A 16,301-nucleotide genomic window follows, 5' to 3' on the forward strand; every position below is an offset into this window, starting at 1 on the left:
CTGGATGTCTTTCTACGATTAACTCATTCAGAGGTGTGTTCGTGAAGAGTTTTTGCCAAACGCGAATCACCCATCAGGGGCGTCCGGTTTCAATATTAAGTCTATGTACAGATTTTCCAGTGCAGTTCTCTAGCAGGTGGCACCACCACATGGCACAAGTTCAAATATCCAAACTTTGGCAGAGAATTCTGATCAAATCAACCAATCAGGAACTCAGCTTTGGCCCGTGGCGTTTTCAGTGATGCGATTAGTGGGTGGAGTCCAAAACCAACATAGAGTTGAAGATATTTCTCCTCCTGAACTTTAAGATCATTTTCTTATTTGTATGAAGGCAAAAATGAAAAACTCATCTAATTTTCTTTTAGTTTTTTTTATCTCCTTGGACTAATGCAGGACAGCAAGTCATCAAAAGAGACAGAAGTACCGCTGAAAGTGACCATCATTCAGCAAATGGTGAAGCCCACTGTACTGAGAGTTTTTGAATGACCTCATGACACCTTTACAGAGCTCTTCAAAATAAACAAACCTGATCTCTCAACATTATCCATGTGTTCTTCTATGATGTAGCCATGAGGGGACAAACTTTTGATTTTAGCTCCTCCCACACATGGCGGGAGTTGCAGGTTTATGAACGCACAAGTGGATTTGACATGCATCCAAACAGGTGCAAAATTGGCCACATTTCCAAACATGCTAAACCATGTGATCAGATTGGAACATCACTAAAAGACCACTGGGAATACTTTGAAAATGGATGAAAATGTGATCGGAGTTGGAATTTAAACCAGAACAACTGCATCTATTTCTGTCATATCCAGAGAGGCTGAAATCAGAAAGTATTTACTACACCTGTCGCCTGAGCCTTTTCCAAACAAGGAACTTTCAGAATGAATCCCAAAAGTCTGACCTTCACGAAGCATCCGTACAGTTTGTCTCTCGCCAGCGCAGCCTTCCGCGGTTTCCTGTTGGAGATGCTGCCGCCCTCTTCCTCCTCTGTCGTCTTCTTCACCTCGATTCCGTCCTGAACCACAGAAACTCGTTACAAACAGCCTCAATCGTCTGACTTGTGACAGTAAGTGTTGACCCCACCTGATGGGCCTGGACCTGCAGGCTGGACGAGGCCTTGTTGAAGACGTGATCCCACCAGTGGAAGCTGAACTGCTCTCCTTCCCTGTGGCCCACCTGAGGACAGAGAGGGTCAGCCCCACACCAAAGCAGGAGCTCAGACTGCCAGAAAACACAAGACCAACTCACTCCTCCTTTGTCACACTTCACTTTCACTTTGATGGGCTCCGAAATGCCATTTTCTGCACGGCCCAGGCCTTTACCTGCAGAGAGGGCGGGGTCAGTGACACACCTGCAGGAGGATGCGATTGAGAGGGTCAGAATCTCACCGTGTTCCCAGCCGTGACGCAGAAGCTGCTGCTCTGCAAACGCGGCACCGCGGCTTTTCTCCGACATGTTCGCCATCTGAACATAAAAACACAAACAAATGATGATCTCAAACAAAAAACTACAACTTTGAGCTGCGATGATTCTGTCTGAGTTTGCATGAATTGTTGCAGTTGTCTCTGCTAAAGCAGATACATAAATTAAACATGTTCTCGTTGTATTTCTTTGTTTCTTTCATGGCTGCACGGTGGGGCAGTGGTTAACACTCTTGCTTCACAGCATGAAGGGCCTGGTTCAAAATAAATAATTTTTTACTTTAAGCATGCATAATAACATTTGCTGAACCACTAAATCCTTAAATTTCAAAAGTTGTAACTTAATAAATAATGTATTCATATTTTTTCTACACACAGCTGCATGTATTATCTAAATAAGACTTTTCTGCAGTAAATTAGCTTCAATTGTATAACCCCCCAATTTACCACAATAAGTAAAATCAGACAATAAAATTGAACAAAATAACATTCACATTATTATATAATTTATATTAATAAAAGCAATTTTAGTTTAGCCACTTTACTTCTAACATTTAATCGGAGATAAATGTGCATCTAAAAGTATCCAAAATGTGGGACTCCACATTTAATATTTGTCTTAAAAAAACGGAGGGCTGATCAGAAGAATCACTGATGAGAGAAATTGAATAGAATAGAATAGAATAGAATAGAAGCTTTAATAATCACGAAGGAAATTTAAGCGCGGTCAGCTGCTTGCAATCACCACACAAACATAAAAACAAATAAAAGAATAAAAACCTAAAAAAAATAAAAATCTTTTAGTTAAAAAACTTAAAATATTATTTAAAATTATAATAATTCCAAAATATATTCAGAAATTGAAACCTAATGCAATAAAAACCATAAACCATTAAGAATTTAAAATTCAGTGAGGTTTTTCTGTTGATGCTCAGTCAGGTTCAACTGACTTTGATCACATGTATGAACACAAAAGAGTTTAGGAAGAATCGACAACTTCTGCATTTGTCATCACAGCTGACACCAAAAACACATTAACTGCTTCTTTAAAGGTCCATCAAGAGACTCTTTATGTTGTTAAATCATCCAATAAATAAGCACATTTTTATTTACAACTATATGACCTCCAAACTCCACAAGACCTTCAGGTTATTATCCTATAAACAGTAAATGGAGCTTCAAGGAATGCAGGTTTCCAACTGCATGCAGATGTGAAAAAATAAATAAATATAAAATCACACCTCTACATCTGGAAACCTGGTGGATGCTTTTAGGTTTGGCACCTTTCAGGAGAATGGTCTTGTCTGACTGCACTGAGCAAAGAGTGAAGTTTGGTGGAGGGAGGATGGTGGTGTGGTATTGTTTATGTTTTGTCATGTAAACAGGCCACAAAACAAAAAAACTTTAAAAAAAAGAATCAGTTGAAAGTTTCATTACAAGTGTAGTCAGAGGATTAAACTGAATAAAATTCTAAACGTATTCGAGACTTCTGACATCATTTTGTTTTTACTCTGTTTACTTACAGGCAGCAAAATGTTTAAAGAAAGAAAATCAGCAGAGATAGAAGCTTTACTGTTACAATTCGCCTTTATCAGCTAATTTATCCTGTGGTGTTCCTCAAGGATATGTTCTGAGTTCAGCAAACATTTCCTTTTTAATGAAGCTCCTGTCTGTTATGTAATGTGTCACATTTTCATTTTAACTTTATGTATTTTCCTTTTAAACTTAGACGACCAGTCTTTAAAGTTCCGCGTAAATCCAACAGATTTAAAACTGAGCTACATTTCGTGACACAAAACAACAGATGCCACTTTTTAAAAATGTTTTTGACTAGAAAAACTCTGATTTAATAAGGAGAAGAGGCTCGATATTCTTCCAAGCGGACGAAACCGACTAAATCCCCCAAACTAACACCTAAACCACCCTCATCATTAACCACCGGGTTCCGACAGCTTCACCGCCCCTCATTACGAACAGAACCCGGACTTCACGAACCTGCAGTGGCCTTTTCTTCAACCCACGAGGCTCAAGACGGAGCCGGCATGACACCGGAAGTCCTTTTTCTTCGTCTTCCGGTATGAAATACAGACGAAGAAGAAAGACACTTGCTAAATATATGTTTTCTGCTCTATTTATAATAGATTTTTTTCTATTTTCAGTAAAAAACATATTGATATGTAAAAGTGAACAGTATGCAAAAAAATCATATAAAATAAATAAATGAAATAAAATAAGCCAAACCACTGGTTACCGAGCAACACTGCCCTCTGCTGGAGAAAATGAACTACTACAGTCAAAAACTTCTGGTCACAGCAATCAGTATTCCGGTGTGTCATTTAGTCGGTTTTCAAATTATTAGATTAAGCACATGGGAAACTGACTTCAAAAGTGTTCATTTTAACATTAAATGAGACAACAAAAATGATCTTCCATGTTTTAAAGTCACTAGTTTTTCAATCAAAGACATTTAAATTTACCAATATGTTGATTTAAAGACAATCAGGAGTATGGAAGTTTTAATTTGTGTCCATTTAATGATTTTAAAGCATCAATTACTTTACTTTTTTTTAGTCTGACAATATAGAAGACATCTGAATGTAATACTGAAAACCATCAGAAAGAGAAAGAAACGTCATTTAAATGTGACAATTTATACCCTCTTTAGTGTAATAAAAATTAGATTTGTGGCTTTTTAAAAGAAAAAAGTAATCTTGATAATTTTAGGTTGGTTTTATCTTCTTTTCTTTTTTCTTTTTTTTCTACATTTTTTTGTTATTTTCAGTTGCAAATTTCAATTTGATCAAATTTGTAGTTTTAGTTTAGAAATAAAACTGTGACCTTTTGATAGTTTGGGCTTCTAAACATCCTAAAAATATATATTTAACCATCTACATGTGTTTTTTTAAACAGCTGATATATTTATTTAGACTTATTCAAAGTGACAGAAAAATGTATTTTCAGTCTTCAAAACGTGTCTAACCAGCAGGTGGCAGCACTTTACACCAAAACAGAATAAAAACGTTTATTGAAGCAATTAAATAATTTATCTTTTTACTTTGTTAACTATTCTTCAATTAAGTTTTATTTTAACTCCCCGAGAGATATTTTTCTGAGCATGAAAAAGCTGTTTAAGAGAGCTTTTTAATGCTTAAAATAAACAAATAAACCAAATCATAGTTATTTTTGTCTTCATTTCTCTTATTAGATTAAAAATCTAACTATTCCTCTGGAATAAAGTGCTTCAGTGTTCCAAATAAAAGAGAATCCTCCAAGCGTGTGTTAATGTAAGACTTCATGTTGTCATGATTTTGTGACAAAACACATTTTTGTTGCTTCATTTACAATAATTTCCGTATATTTTCCTGATGGTGGGTCCAGTTTGATGTGACCGTCAGGAATGCCGTTTGGTGCTCCACAGACTGGCCGTGTTCATGAACATGTTGATGTTCTGAATCAGTTTCAGTGACACAGACCCCCCCAGGATGAGGGACCGCTGCCTCTGCGACCTGCAGGAAACCGTCTGGCCTCCGAGCAGCGAGGATGTTCGCTCCGGCAGGCTGTTTATCTGTGCCAGCAGGGAGGAAAAGAGTCACTGTGGACAAGCTGCTCATCCTGAGGAGACCATCACTCAGCTGTCAATTCAGAAATGAGTCAACGAGTGAGAATCTGCTTAAACTCAGAGCCATTGGAAAGCTGTCTGACAAATCAGGACTCATCTTCTCGTGGGTGGAGATGCTAGATGGAAGTAAAAACTGCTGACTTCAGGTCAGAAAATGTGTCCAAAACACAACCGAGAGCCAGCAGGAGAGGAGAAAACAAACTTTACTTCCTGTTTGTGGACGTCTGTGTAGATTTGATGCTGTTTGGATCATTGTTCTGTTTTGTGACCCAGTTTCAGACAGACGGGCTCACAGAAAAACTTTGAGTGGAAGTGGGACTCTGATGAACGTTTGATCTATTTTTTAAAGCGCTTTTTTTAGATGAATTTTGGTTATGATTTTACTTTAGCCAAAACCAAAAAACCTGCATGGTTTTCTGGGACATAAGTTCTGCAGAGCGGCAGAAATCCCTTAGAAATTTGCCTGAGTTGTGGATGGAACTGTTGGTTCAAAGTAAGCCCGCCCCCACTTCCCTTCATCCATCCTACTCAGCCTCTAACATTAGTGGTGCAACAAAAATGGTGTTTTAAAACTTTTTTCCAACCATTTATTTTTGATTTATCCTGGTTCTCAACAGTTTTGGGGGAATAAATAACTAAATAATTTTCTTTATATGACCTCTATCATGAGAGAAATGACACAAGAACATGTTAAAAACACAACGTTCACAATACAAAACAAGCCCTCATCATTAACCCTCCACCTCTGTGCTTTACCAAATAGCAAATGCTGAGTTTTACACTTTGAAAGTTTCAATTTGCTTTTATTCAGTTCAAATTCTCCTTCAGTTTTACTCTGAGTACGGTGGAGGAGGGGTCATGATCGGGGCTTTTTCTCCATCTGAAAAAGGCAATTTTCAAAGTTTTCTAGCAGTTTTATTTAGTTTATTTCTTAGTAAAATTTAATTACAAAAGACCTGGAGTCCATTCAGTAAAACAAATTGTTTTTGTTATTTTTAAATCTGCATCTAAATTCAGACACGGACCCCCCAAACTCCAACTGCCTCCTCGTGGTTTCAGGTTTGACGTGGAACCCCAATAAATGTCAAAAAACCCCGCAGTCACGCGCCCGTCTGGAGGTCTGCAGGCGGCCGAGAGCAGCAACAATACTCCCCATCTCCCCCAGGACCTCCCAGACCTCCTCTCCGCTCCATCCCTCCTCCTCCTCCTCCTCCTCTTCCTCCTCCTCCATCGCCTGTCACACATTTTCCACTTTCCTCGCCTCTCTGGACCCTCCCCCGTTTGGAAGCAGCTACTTTGACAAAAACAGATTCTGCTTCGGTGAGGTCCGTCGGGACTGAACGGGATCTTTCTCCGGGACCGGTTTGGAGTGAAATCCCGACCCGAGCGGCGCAGAAACTCCGGCGGAGGTGAGTCTGGCGCCGCGCGCGCAGCCAGCGCGCAGCCGCGAGCGCGCTTCAGAGGATCCAAACTTAAGAAGATCCGCAGAGATTCGGGTCTCCGCTTCTTCTCAGAGGCTGTGGATCTCCTGGAGTTTAGCATCGATCCGATCTGTCAAATATTGACGTCATGAAACGTTAGGTTTCTGATTTCTGGAGATTTCTCACTTTTTTTTCTTAAAAATCCTCCAGGCTCCATTCTGAGACAACAGCAGATTACTTTTTTCACTGCTGTGATTTTTCCTGCAACACTTCTGTGGTTTGGATCTTTGTTTGTTAAATGTTTGTTTCCCTTTTTGTTGACATGCAGCAAAAACATGTTTATTAAAGTCAAACTAGATCAAGTTTGAGATAAAATAAACTGAGTTTGTTGAACAGTGATGCGATCAGGAGACAGTCCAGCTTTCTATGAAGTTTCCTGGAGTTTTTTGACTTTAAAGGTTGATCTGGAGCCTCATCTGCTCGGTTTGTTTCGTCTTTTTTACGAAACTGAAAATGGATTCTACAGAGAATGAGCTGCTTTTTATGCATTCATGAGAAAAACACGAAGCAGTTTTTGAGATTTATCAGGTGAAGTTGGGTTTGTCAACAAATATGAAAAGTTTAAAAGCAACAAATGTACCTGATGAAGCCTTTGGGAGGACGTTTCCATGGAAACGATGGTCCACTAAGGTTTCTGCAGAAAAGAGGCTTCTTGTTTACTTTGTCCAGAAGTGACGACCTCTTTAGAAGAGCCAGGAATAAACAGCAACACTACTTTGTTGGACAAATCACTTTTCCAACACAAAGACTGAGGAGGACCCTGACCCTTTGACCCTGACCCCACAGGAGGAGCAGAAACAAAAGACTAGAGGCAGCAGGAGGAGTGAAAACTGAGGGATGCTGTAGAACCAGAGAATGGGTTTAAAATCCTCAGATGTGGATGTCTGAGCTCATCGGCCTTCAGGTTATCAGCAGTGGTTGATCTGTATACATGAAATCTTTTTAAAGCGTCTTTTTAACACAAATACATATTTTAAACTTTATTTTACATCAAACAAGCCTTAAAGTTTATGATTTTATGAGCTAAATTACAAAAATGTATTCTATTTGAAATGATCCATCCATCCATCTATCTAAATATCTTCTGGGCTTCTTACAAAAGACATAACAAATCCTGAGTTCAAGACTAAACCAAACAGTTTTCATCACTCTTGATGAGAAAAAACATCTACTTTACCCCCACATCGCTCTGAGCCCTTCCAGCCTCACAGTGACAGAACTCCACAGAAGACTCAGACGCCCATTCTCCTCTCAATGGGGGGGTGAGGGGTACTGCTGCTAAACACTGTAACAAAAACTGCAAAAACAAGAGTGTCTGAAAAACATTTTATGTTAGAAAAATCACAAAACGTTGAGAGAAAAACTAAACTGATGAAGTGAGTCTGACTGACCCAAAGATACATTTGAACAAGTTCCTGAATGAGGGGACTAAACTGAGACTAAATTGTGACTAAATTGTGACTAAATTTAGACTAAGTTGGGTTTAAATTCTGACTAAATTGAAAATGAATTTGGATTAAACCGAGTCTAAATTGTGACTAAAGACTAAATTGAGACAAAATTGGGATTAAGGTGAATCTAAATTAAGACTAAATTGTGTCTAAACTGAGTCAAATTTGTGACTAAATTGAGCTTAATAAGGACTAAATAACGACTAAACCGAGACTAGTTGAGTTTAAATTGTGAATATACTAACTCTAAATTAGGATTAAATAGTCTAAATTGTGACTAAATTAAGTCCAAATGGAGTCTAGTGACTAAACTGAGTCTAGATTGTGACAAAACTGAGACTAAATTGAGTCTAAATTTGACTAACTTTAGGCTAAATTGTAATTAAACTTAGAGTAAAGTGAGCAAAATTATGACTAAATTGTGACTAAATAATGACCAAACTGAGACTAATAGAGTCTAAATTGTGACTAAATTAAGTCCAAATAGAGTTTAAATGGTGACTAAACTGAGTCTAAATTCTGACCAAATTGAGACTAAATTGGAATTAAATTGAGTCTACATTAGGATTAAATTGAGTAAATATTGGGATTAAATTGAGTCTTAATTCAGACCAGTTAGAGACAGAAATGAGAATCTGAAGTTCAGCAAAGAATTTTCCCCAGATTACAATTTGAAGTAGAATAATCCCGAGGAGCATCGTTGTTCTGGGGAATTGGAGGACTTTCCGTCAGCGGCGTGCTGCACACATCACAGAGACGTGGCAGCATCACACAAAGCGACACAAAGAAAACAAACTGGGCCTCGTGCTGTAAACAAAGTTCCCTTTAGAATCAGTGTTTTTTCCTGTTTTCCATCTGAACTGGATCGCTGTCTGCTTCCTCTCTGGTTCTGGTTTGTTTTTGGAAACTCTGCTTTGAAAAGGTTTCCAGCTTCTGCCAGAAGACATGCGAGTCGCAGCAGAGCATCCATTGTTTCCCATCCTCCGTTTGAACTTCATGAAGTTGTGGAGAGTTAATGTGGGCTGCTCCTCTGGCCACAGAGGAGTCATGAAACATGGCGGCTGTGGTTTGAGCCTCCGTTTGATACCCGGCGGCTGCCGCTGACTCACCCTTCATATGAGGATGAAGAGTTTCTTCTTTTGATGTCTTTGAAGGATCCTCTGGAGAGAATTTAGCTTCTGTTCTGGAAAAAGGGCTGTTGGAGCATCCATTAAAGATAATTCATAGCTGCTTGTTGACAAATTGAGTTAATTTTGTTAATATAGTCTTCATTTTTTAGGCGTTGGAGCCAGAAAATCGTCGTAAATTCAGCTTTTTAAAACAAATGCAGAACTTTGAGGCTGAAGAAATGGACTTTATCAGACTACTTCTGTCTATGACTCACTGAGAGGAGGTCCGATGTTCAGCAGAGATAGAAGCTTCGCTGTCAGAGTCTCTTCATCTCCATCACCTTGAGGTGTTCCTCAGGGCTCTGTTCTTGGTTCAGTCAAAGTTGGTTTTATTACAAAAAAAGAAACAAAATCAAAGCTGGTATTACAAATTAAACTATACTACAACTTAACTAACAAAGACATTTTTTTCCTCTTTTGCAACTTTGTAAACTTGTTAGGTGACAAAAACCATATATTTTATTAAAATAGAATATACGGATTTCCTGCTGTGAACTGGAGAAAACAGCAGTGTTATGGTTATAAAGACAAAAACAGTTCTAGGGACCAATGCTGATGAGAATGGGGTTTTTAAAATGTTGTTTTTGCATTTTTCTGCTGTTTTTCTGAAAATAGTTGATGACATTTAGAAAGAAAATTTCATTTGAGAATTTCTTTATTCAAATGCTTGTGAATTAAGAAGTCGTAAAAATGACACTGGAAAAAACTGACATAAATTATAATCTGTGGCACGTAAACAAAGGGATGATGGCAAATGAGGGCGGGCTTACTCCGTGCCAACAGTCCCGCCCACTCAGAGTTGAAAATCTGATGAGCTACTGCCACTATAAAAGTTAAAAAAAAGGTTAAAGATAGCATATTTCTGATTAAAAGTGAGAATGTAATGAAAATAGATGAGGGGATGATCTGAGTCAGACTTTAAAGGAACTTTTCTCAACAGTTTAATAGCGTGGCTCACATTTACGACCCTGTGATGACAGCTTAAATCAACCTATTCATTCCGTATGCTATGTGACTTCATTATAGTATTAATGTGGATGGAATAAAAAGATTTGATAAGAAAGTGGAGAACAAACGCAGCCAAACACATTTATCATCTTCAGACAGGAAAGTAACTTTATGGATTTATGACTTTCATAAATTGTGAAATGTAAATCCATTTAAATGTTCCGTTGTCTGTGTGGATTTATTTCCAAACACCGAGTTCAGCCGCAGTTCACTCTGCACATGCAGTAGTCATGACAACGGGGGCAGTTCTGCACAGAATTTATTGTTGTGACTCCACTTGTTTTTTTTGTTTTGTTTTAGTCCGTCTTTATGGAAAACGGTTTTATCTTCTGCAGTAGAAGGCCATACAAGGCTGTTCATGTCAGACAGAGTCTGACTTTACGGAGGGAACCAGCAGCTCTTTGAAGTTGGAGCTATTTGGAGATTCTGCAGCTATAAATACCTCTGATGAAGGACGCGGCCCGACGTCGACCTGAAGACCAGCAGAAAACATTTAGCAAAGACGAATGGCGGCAAAGAAGCTCCAAAGTTTCTTTTTTAAATAATTTTAAATTTTTTTGTGTGTCTTTAGACTTTGGCTCTGTGGTTCAGGGTCCTCCTGATTCCAGGTCAGACCATGACATTTAACCTGAGTCAGTCATGACCGGGTCTAGCTGATCTAAAGTAAAAATTGAAACTATTTGGATCTTTTAGAGCATTTTCACTGTGGTCTGATTGGCTCTCCAGAGTTTGTTGTTTCAAAAAGTTTGCTTTGTTCGGGAGACTCTAGTGCAGGCCCACAAGTTAACTCTGGTCCTTCCGAAGAAAAGACTTTCGATCCACATGGAAGAGAATTCCGGTTCTTTTGAAAATTAGACCCTCAAGGAGTATTCAGACTGGAAGAATCAGTTGATCCGGACCAAATCCTGAACCTTGCATTGGTCTGCATCAACCAGAGATTTCGGTTCTTGAATAAAGCTTGTTACCAAAAGCACATGACTAAAGATCTTTTCAGTCATTGGTCAGGAGTTACGAGGGCGGGGCAAAGCAACGAGAGAAGTGCTAAGCTTTGCAATCCTTGTCGGGATAGTTCACTTCCTCAAACTTTATATTTCTGATTTTGAACTTATGTATCAATATCAGGGGAAACCCTTATTTACATTTTGGTCCGGTGGAGGCGTGCTGCATAATGGTTACTGAGGAGAGAACGGCTAAGAAAGTACGTTTATAAGAGTTTATGACACGTAACCCTCGTTTCCACCGAGAGGTCCGGTACAGTAAGGAGTGGTACGGTACGGTCCAGTTAAGCGTTTCTACTCAGTTGTGCCTCACTTTCACTGAGCAGTTTGTTTTCATGGTGCATGTGTGGTACAGACTGCTAGTGTGTAATTGTAGTGCGACAAATAGAAAAGCTACAACAATGGAGGTCATCCAGCAGCTCGTCTTTATCTTGCTTTACGTTTTGTAAATAGTGTAAAACAGGAATTGAATGTTGTTTAGAAGAAGATGGAAGAATAACGCTGTAAGGAGGAAACAGAAACGTTAGCTTAACGCTATACTGGTGTTTTCTAATGCCGCCACTTTCTGCCAATCAACGGGTGGTAACAGCGGCTCCACCCCAACCGTCCCGTTCTATTTTTCTATAGACCTACAACATGAGAACCTCAAGAGATACGGGTCGGTCCTGTTTAATGGGTCCATTTTACAATGGAAACACTTAAAATACCGGATCAAACCGCTCAGTGAAAGACAGAGTAAGAAACAATGTCTATCACGCTAAAAGTTATCATAATGTTCATCTGACCACATTTCAATGAGTTGTTGTGTTTCATGGTCGCTTTATGTTTGTCTGCAGTTCTCCGTTTACGTTTCATAATGCTCGGCTACTGTGGCCGTTTTGGTGCAGTTGTTCCACTCCGAGCATGGAGTCTATTCCCTCTCAGGAAACTCAGAACGAATCAGAGTTCAGTCCAATTGGAAACGAACCAAGACCACCTTAAAAGATGGAACAGAGAGCGGTTCCTGATTCTGGATCAGGGTCCACTTGGTTGTATTCAGACTGAACATTCGTTCCAGATTATCGTGGGAAACAAACTCTGGTTCACTTTAATTATGTCCAGTCTGAATACAACCTCGATCCAGATGCAAGTGAACTCTTGAAGACTGAAGACTCTCAGTCCTGAAGTGAAGTGAACTCTGGTGCAGTTCAGCAACAGTGTGAATGCAGACAGATGACAAACAGGAACCTTTTCAGTCAGAAACAAACCCCCAGCACACAGTAGATTCTTGAGAGGGACAAACTATGATGCTGGAGGAATTGACTAACTATAAACATGTTAAGTTCATAGTTTAGTCTAGGATTCAAGGACAGAGCATCTACAGAACATAGATCATAACTGTAAAACATGTCAGAGTTTAAGCCCAAAGTAGTCCTTCATCCAAAAGCACCCAAACATAACAATGGCGAAAAGCAACAAAAAGACACTAAAGTAGATTTTAAACTGTGTAACAGTTGAGTAAATGTTTACATAAAAGAATGTGGTTAAAAACAAATATGGAGGCAAAGAAATACCAGAAAGAAGGAAGGTACCAATAATAAAGAATATCAGCAGCAGAAGTTCATTGGTGACACTTGTGATAAATAATCAACCAGTGGAATAAAGTGTAAGTGTTCATTTCTGTCAGAAAACTGGCAGAAGTGTGAAATCAAACCGGAGAAAATGAATGTGAAGCATTTGTTTGGCATTCTGCACCCGCCGGCCTCAGTCTGCAGGATCATCCCAGTCTAAGACAGACACATGAAAACACATTATGTAACTCTGAGAAGGAAAACAGTTTTATAAATCATAGAAGCTCCCACCTGAAACCAACTTGCCAAATTCAAATGACCTTAAATCATCTCAGGAGACAAAGAAATTCACTTTTTTCTCCTGAATGTGATTCTGGATCAATAAAAAACAAAACTTCACCTTCTGAACTGGATTTGGATCAGCACAGATGGTTTTCTGCTCTTTCTGATGCAGCTCGGCGAGGTTTCATCGTTAGTCTTCTTCTCATCATCTCAGCTTTCAGTTTAAACGTTCTGTTGTCATATTTCTGATAGTTTTTTGAAGGTCATGTTGTGGTTTGAGGCTCAATTGGTTTATGAATCATTTAAAAGCATAAAACTGTTTTTTTTAATCCATCTGGAAAGCTGTGTCCGTATTCTTCTGTGCTCAAAATGTTTTCATCTTGAATGATGCTAAATAGCTTCAAGAACCCACAAAATCTTCTCCAACCCTGATATGGATCAGCTTTGTGAGAAGTTGGTCTGGGTTCTTCTGAAAGCCTCAGCTGTCAGATCCAGAGATCGGCGCTTTCACAGGAAAGTTCTGGACAGCTGCAGATGTGACGTCCGGACATCTGTTCACCCTGAAGAAGCTTTGATTTCATTCAGCCTCTCTGAGATGTTGTGGATGACGACGGCGCGGCGCTGGAGGGAGGTGGAATTGATGAGGAAAGCGGCGCTGTGGTCGGAGTCTTTAAGATGAATCTGATCCTGAACATTTCTGCAGTTTGTGGCGACCGCAGAGTGAAGCTGTGTTTTCGTTTGAAGCCGCAGCTTTTCTCGACGCGGTTCAACCTGAGGAGCAGACGGCCGAACCCGAGGCCGTCGTTTGGGTTATCCATCGCACCAGAATCCTATAGAATTACCTTTGTGCCTTAAATGTGTTCTACCAGACATGGAATCGCTGCGGGCGATTCTCTGGCCAGAGAAGATCGTCTAACAAACCACTTCCGTCCCAGAATCTCTAAAAATTAGTGTTTGGCTTTTAGATTTGAGTTAAAAAACTGATGATTTGCTGAAAAATCTGAACTTTAAAGGAACAATTTTGTGTTTTTCTCCAAAGTTTGGAACGCTTGAGGCATTTTGTCAGAATATAATCTGATCTACGGTTTATGCAAACATTCTTTTACATTTTTGTTTCTGGAGTGAACAGCCTGAATACCTCCTCTGCTGTGAGCTCAAACTAATGCTGTGGAAATCCAAAGCTACGTATGTATGCTGACTCCATGTGAGTCTCATGATCTGGATCTGTGATCATGTTGTTGGTTTAGAGACTCTGACAAATAGACAGGATGCAGAACTGAAGATGTTGAAGTTTTCTTTAGAAGCGACCAGGATGTATAGGACCATGAATGGATCCATCAGAGGAGCAGTTCATGGAAGATGTTTTGGAGATAAATGCAGGGATGCAGACTGAGATGGTTTGGACAGGTGTTGAGGAGGAACGGTGATGATGCTGAGTTTGGAGCTGTCAGGATCGAATGTTCCCCAATCAGACTGCAGAGAAAAAGCAACAAAACCTACATTTTTTCACACTTTATTTCTAATCTGATTCTGAAGGAAGTTTTATTTTGGAAAACTAGCGGATTCTCCACCAGGGCTGACAAGATTAGTCGATTAGTCACGACTAGTTAGTCTTAGTTCAGTTGGTTGGTGTGAGGGAGGAGGATGAAGACCCCGAAAGGGTGTAACTGAAAGACAAAAAACAGAATCACAAACTTTAGAGCAGCTTCTAACTGGACAGGAACGGTTCGTCACCAACGTTCAGGTTCAAACATTCAGTCTTGAATCACTCAGATGGAATTTCACAGCTGATGGGGGTGATGTTTGAAGGACATCCGCCTCTTTATGCAAACTCTGATGGTTCTCTGAGTCCAGAAGTTTCAAGAAGAACCGTCAGAATCGTTCCTGAAGAGTTTCGGAGTGATGTAAAAATAGCAGCGATGAGGACAACAGATCCGGAGGAAGGTGGCTCTGGTGAATGTTCTACCACAGGCTTATGTAAGCCTCGCAGCACATGTGCTGTGCAGCCGTGCACATCATTTAGAGCAGATTGGGTTGCAGCTCGGGGGCTCACTCCGCTCCGGCTGGGGAGCACGTACAGCTCCGCTGGCTCCAATCCGCCGTCGTAAAGAAGCAGGGGTCGGGGGGTTTGGGGCTGGAAATGGAGGAGGGGCCGCAGTGACCACAGAGCGCTGCGGTGAAGGTCCTTCCTGGCGTGGCTTCATGTTGGCGATGGGTGGAGCTCCAGTGGAGACATTGTTCATTAAAGTTTTATTTTTTCTGCTGCGGCGGCTCTCGTGGTGTTTCTGCAGGAGAATGACTCTCTGTCAGCATGTGTGTAATCTTTGTCGCTCTCAGATGAGAAGTTCCCGCTCAACACGTGCAGCAGGCCTTGATGTCATGCTTGGCACTCGTGGGCATGACCTGCAGGAACTCGGGGTGTTTTTCTTCAGCTCCACTCCAGCAGCTGTTTTGAAATCACTCGTCCATCTTGCCTCATTTTCCCCCCTTTTTCTTCTTGCTCCATTTTCTGAGCCACTTCAGCTCGAAGCCCAAGAAAGGACAAAATAAAAAAGCATCAGTTTGTCTCAGCTTCTCAAAAACAGCTCTTCCAAGAAAAAAAAGAAGATTGTTTGTAGAAAGTAACCAGTAGGAGTAGAAGAACTCACATCTATTTATGTGTCAGAGGAAGAGGCTGTGGAGCTGGATGAGCATGCAAGATGTTTCCTCTCAGCTTCCCATTGTTTGTCCCGGCTTCCCTTCCACTGGAGGGAGGAGAAAGGGAGAGTGGAGCTGCAGGAGAGTGTTTACCTTCACTCTCTTTGTTACGGAAATAACAGGATATAATTCAGTGCTCAGATATTAATGAGCCAGAGTTACAGTCAATAAAACGCAGGAAAGCTTTTTCATCTTAGCGCGTAAACAGCAGAGCTGCTTGTTAGCCGATAAATAAACTGGTTTGGTTGGGAGGCTGGAAGCGCAGCGACCTGCTGCCTTTCCTGTTGCTCCTGTTTGCTTCTGCACTTCCAGAGAAAGCAAAGATTTGGCTTCCTGGAGTCGTCAGTGTGATGATGAACTGCAGGACCCCTCTGTGCCCCCCCAGTCTCTGCTTTTTGCCCAGGATGTCCTGTTTGGGGGCTGGTGTCTGACTCCTGTCCCTTCCCATCGCCCCGCTGTGTGGGACCGATCTGCAGGTGTCACGTTAACAAGACCAGCTCCACTTTTCACTTCACTGTTCCTGCAGGGCCAGGAAATCCTGCTGAGGTCAGAGGTCAGCTCTCATTTAGTGGATAAATCAAAGTTTCTCCTCACATTTTTCCAAAACACAATATTATCT

General features: G+C 40.4%; 2 protein-coding genes across 2 annotated transcripts in view; one reads left to right on the forward strand and one right to left on the reverse strand.

Moving 5' to 3' along the window:
• gpatch4 (G patch domain containing 4) overlaps positions 1 to 3,684 on the reverse strand; it is a 5,453-nt gene extending 1,769 nt beyond the window's left edge. The window contains exons 1-5 of the mRNA XM_024258644.2: positions 3,423 to 3,684; positions 1,395 to 1,470; positions 1,255 to 1,328; positions 1,090 to 1,182; positions 908 to 1,021 (exon numbers count right to left, since the gene is read on the reverse strand). Of these exons, the coding sequence (XP_024114412.2) occupies positions 908 to 1,021; positions 1,090 to 1,182; positions 1,255 to 1,328; positions 1,395 to 1,470; positions 3,423 to 3,596 (531 nt within the window). The 5' untranslated portion in view covers positions 3,597 to 3,684. The remainder of the gene's footprint in view (positions 1 to 907; positions 1,022 to 1,089; positions 1,183 to 1,254; positions 1,329 to 1,394; positions 1,471 to 3,422) is intronic.
• Positions 3,685 to 5,990: 2,306 nt separating this feature from the next.
• Positions 5,991 to 16,301, forward strand: part of pear1 (platelet endothelial aggregation receptor 1) — a 62,181-nt gene continuing 51,870 nt past the window's right edge. Inside the window, exon 1 of the mRNA XM_024258290.2 lies at positions 5,991 to 6,455. The gene's annotated coding sequence lies outside the window, so the exon portion shown is untranslated. The remainder of the gene's footprint in view (positions 6,456 to 16,301) is intronic.

The sequence above is a fragment of the Oryzias melastigma genome, linkage group LG16 (genome assembly GCF_002922805.2).
Source record: "Oryzias melastigma strain HK-1 linkage group LG16, ASM292280v2, whole genome shotgun sequence".
Classification (NCBI taxonomy): Eukaryota; Metazoa; Chordata; class Actinopteri; order Beloniformes; family Adrianichthyidae; genus Oryzias; species Oryzias melastigma.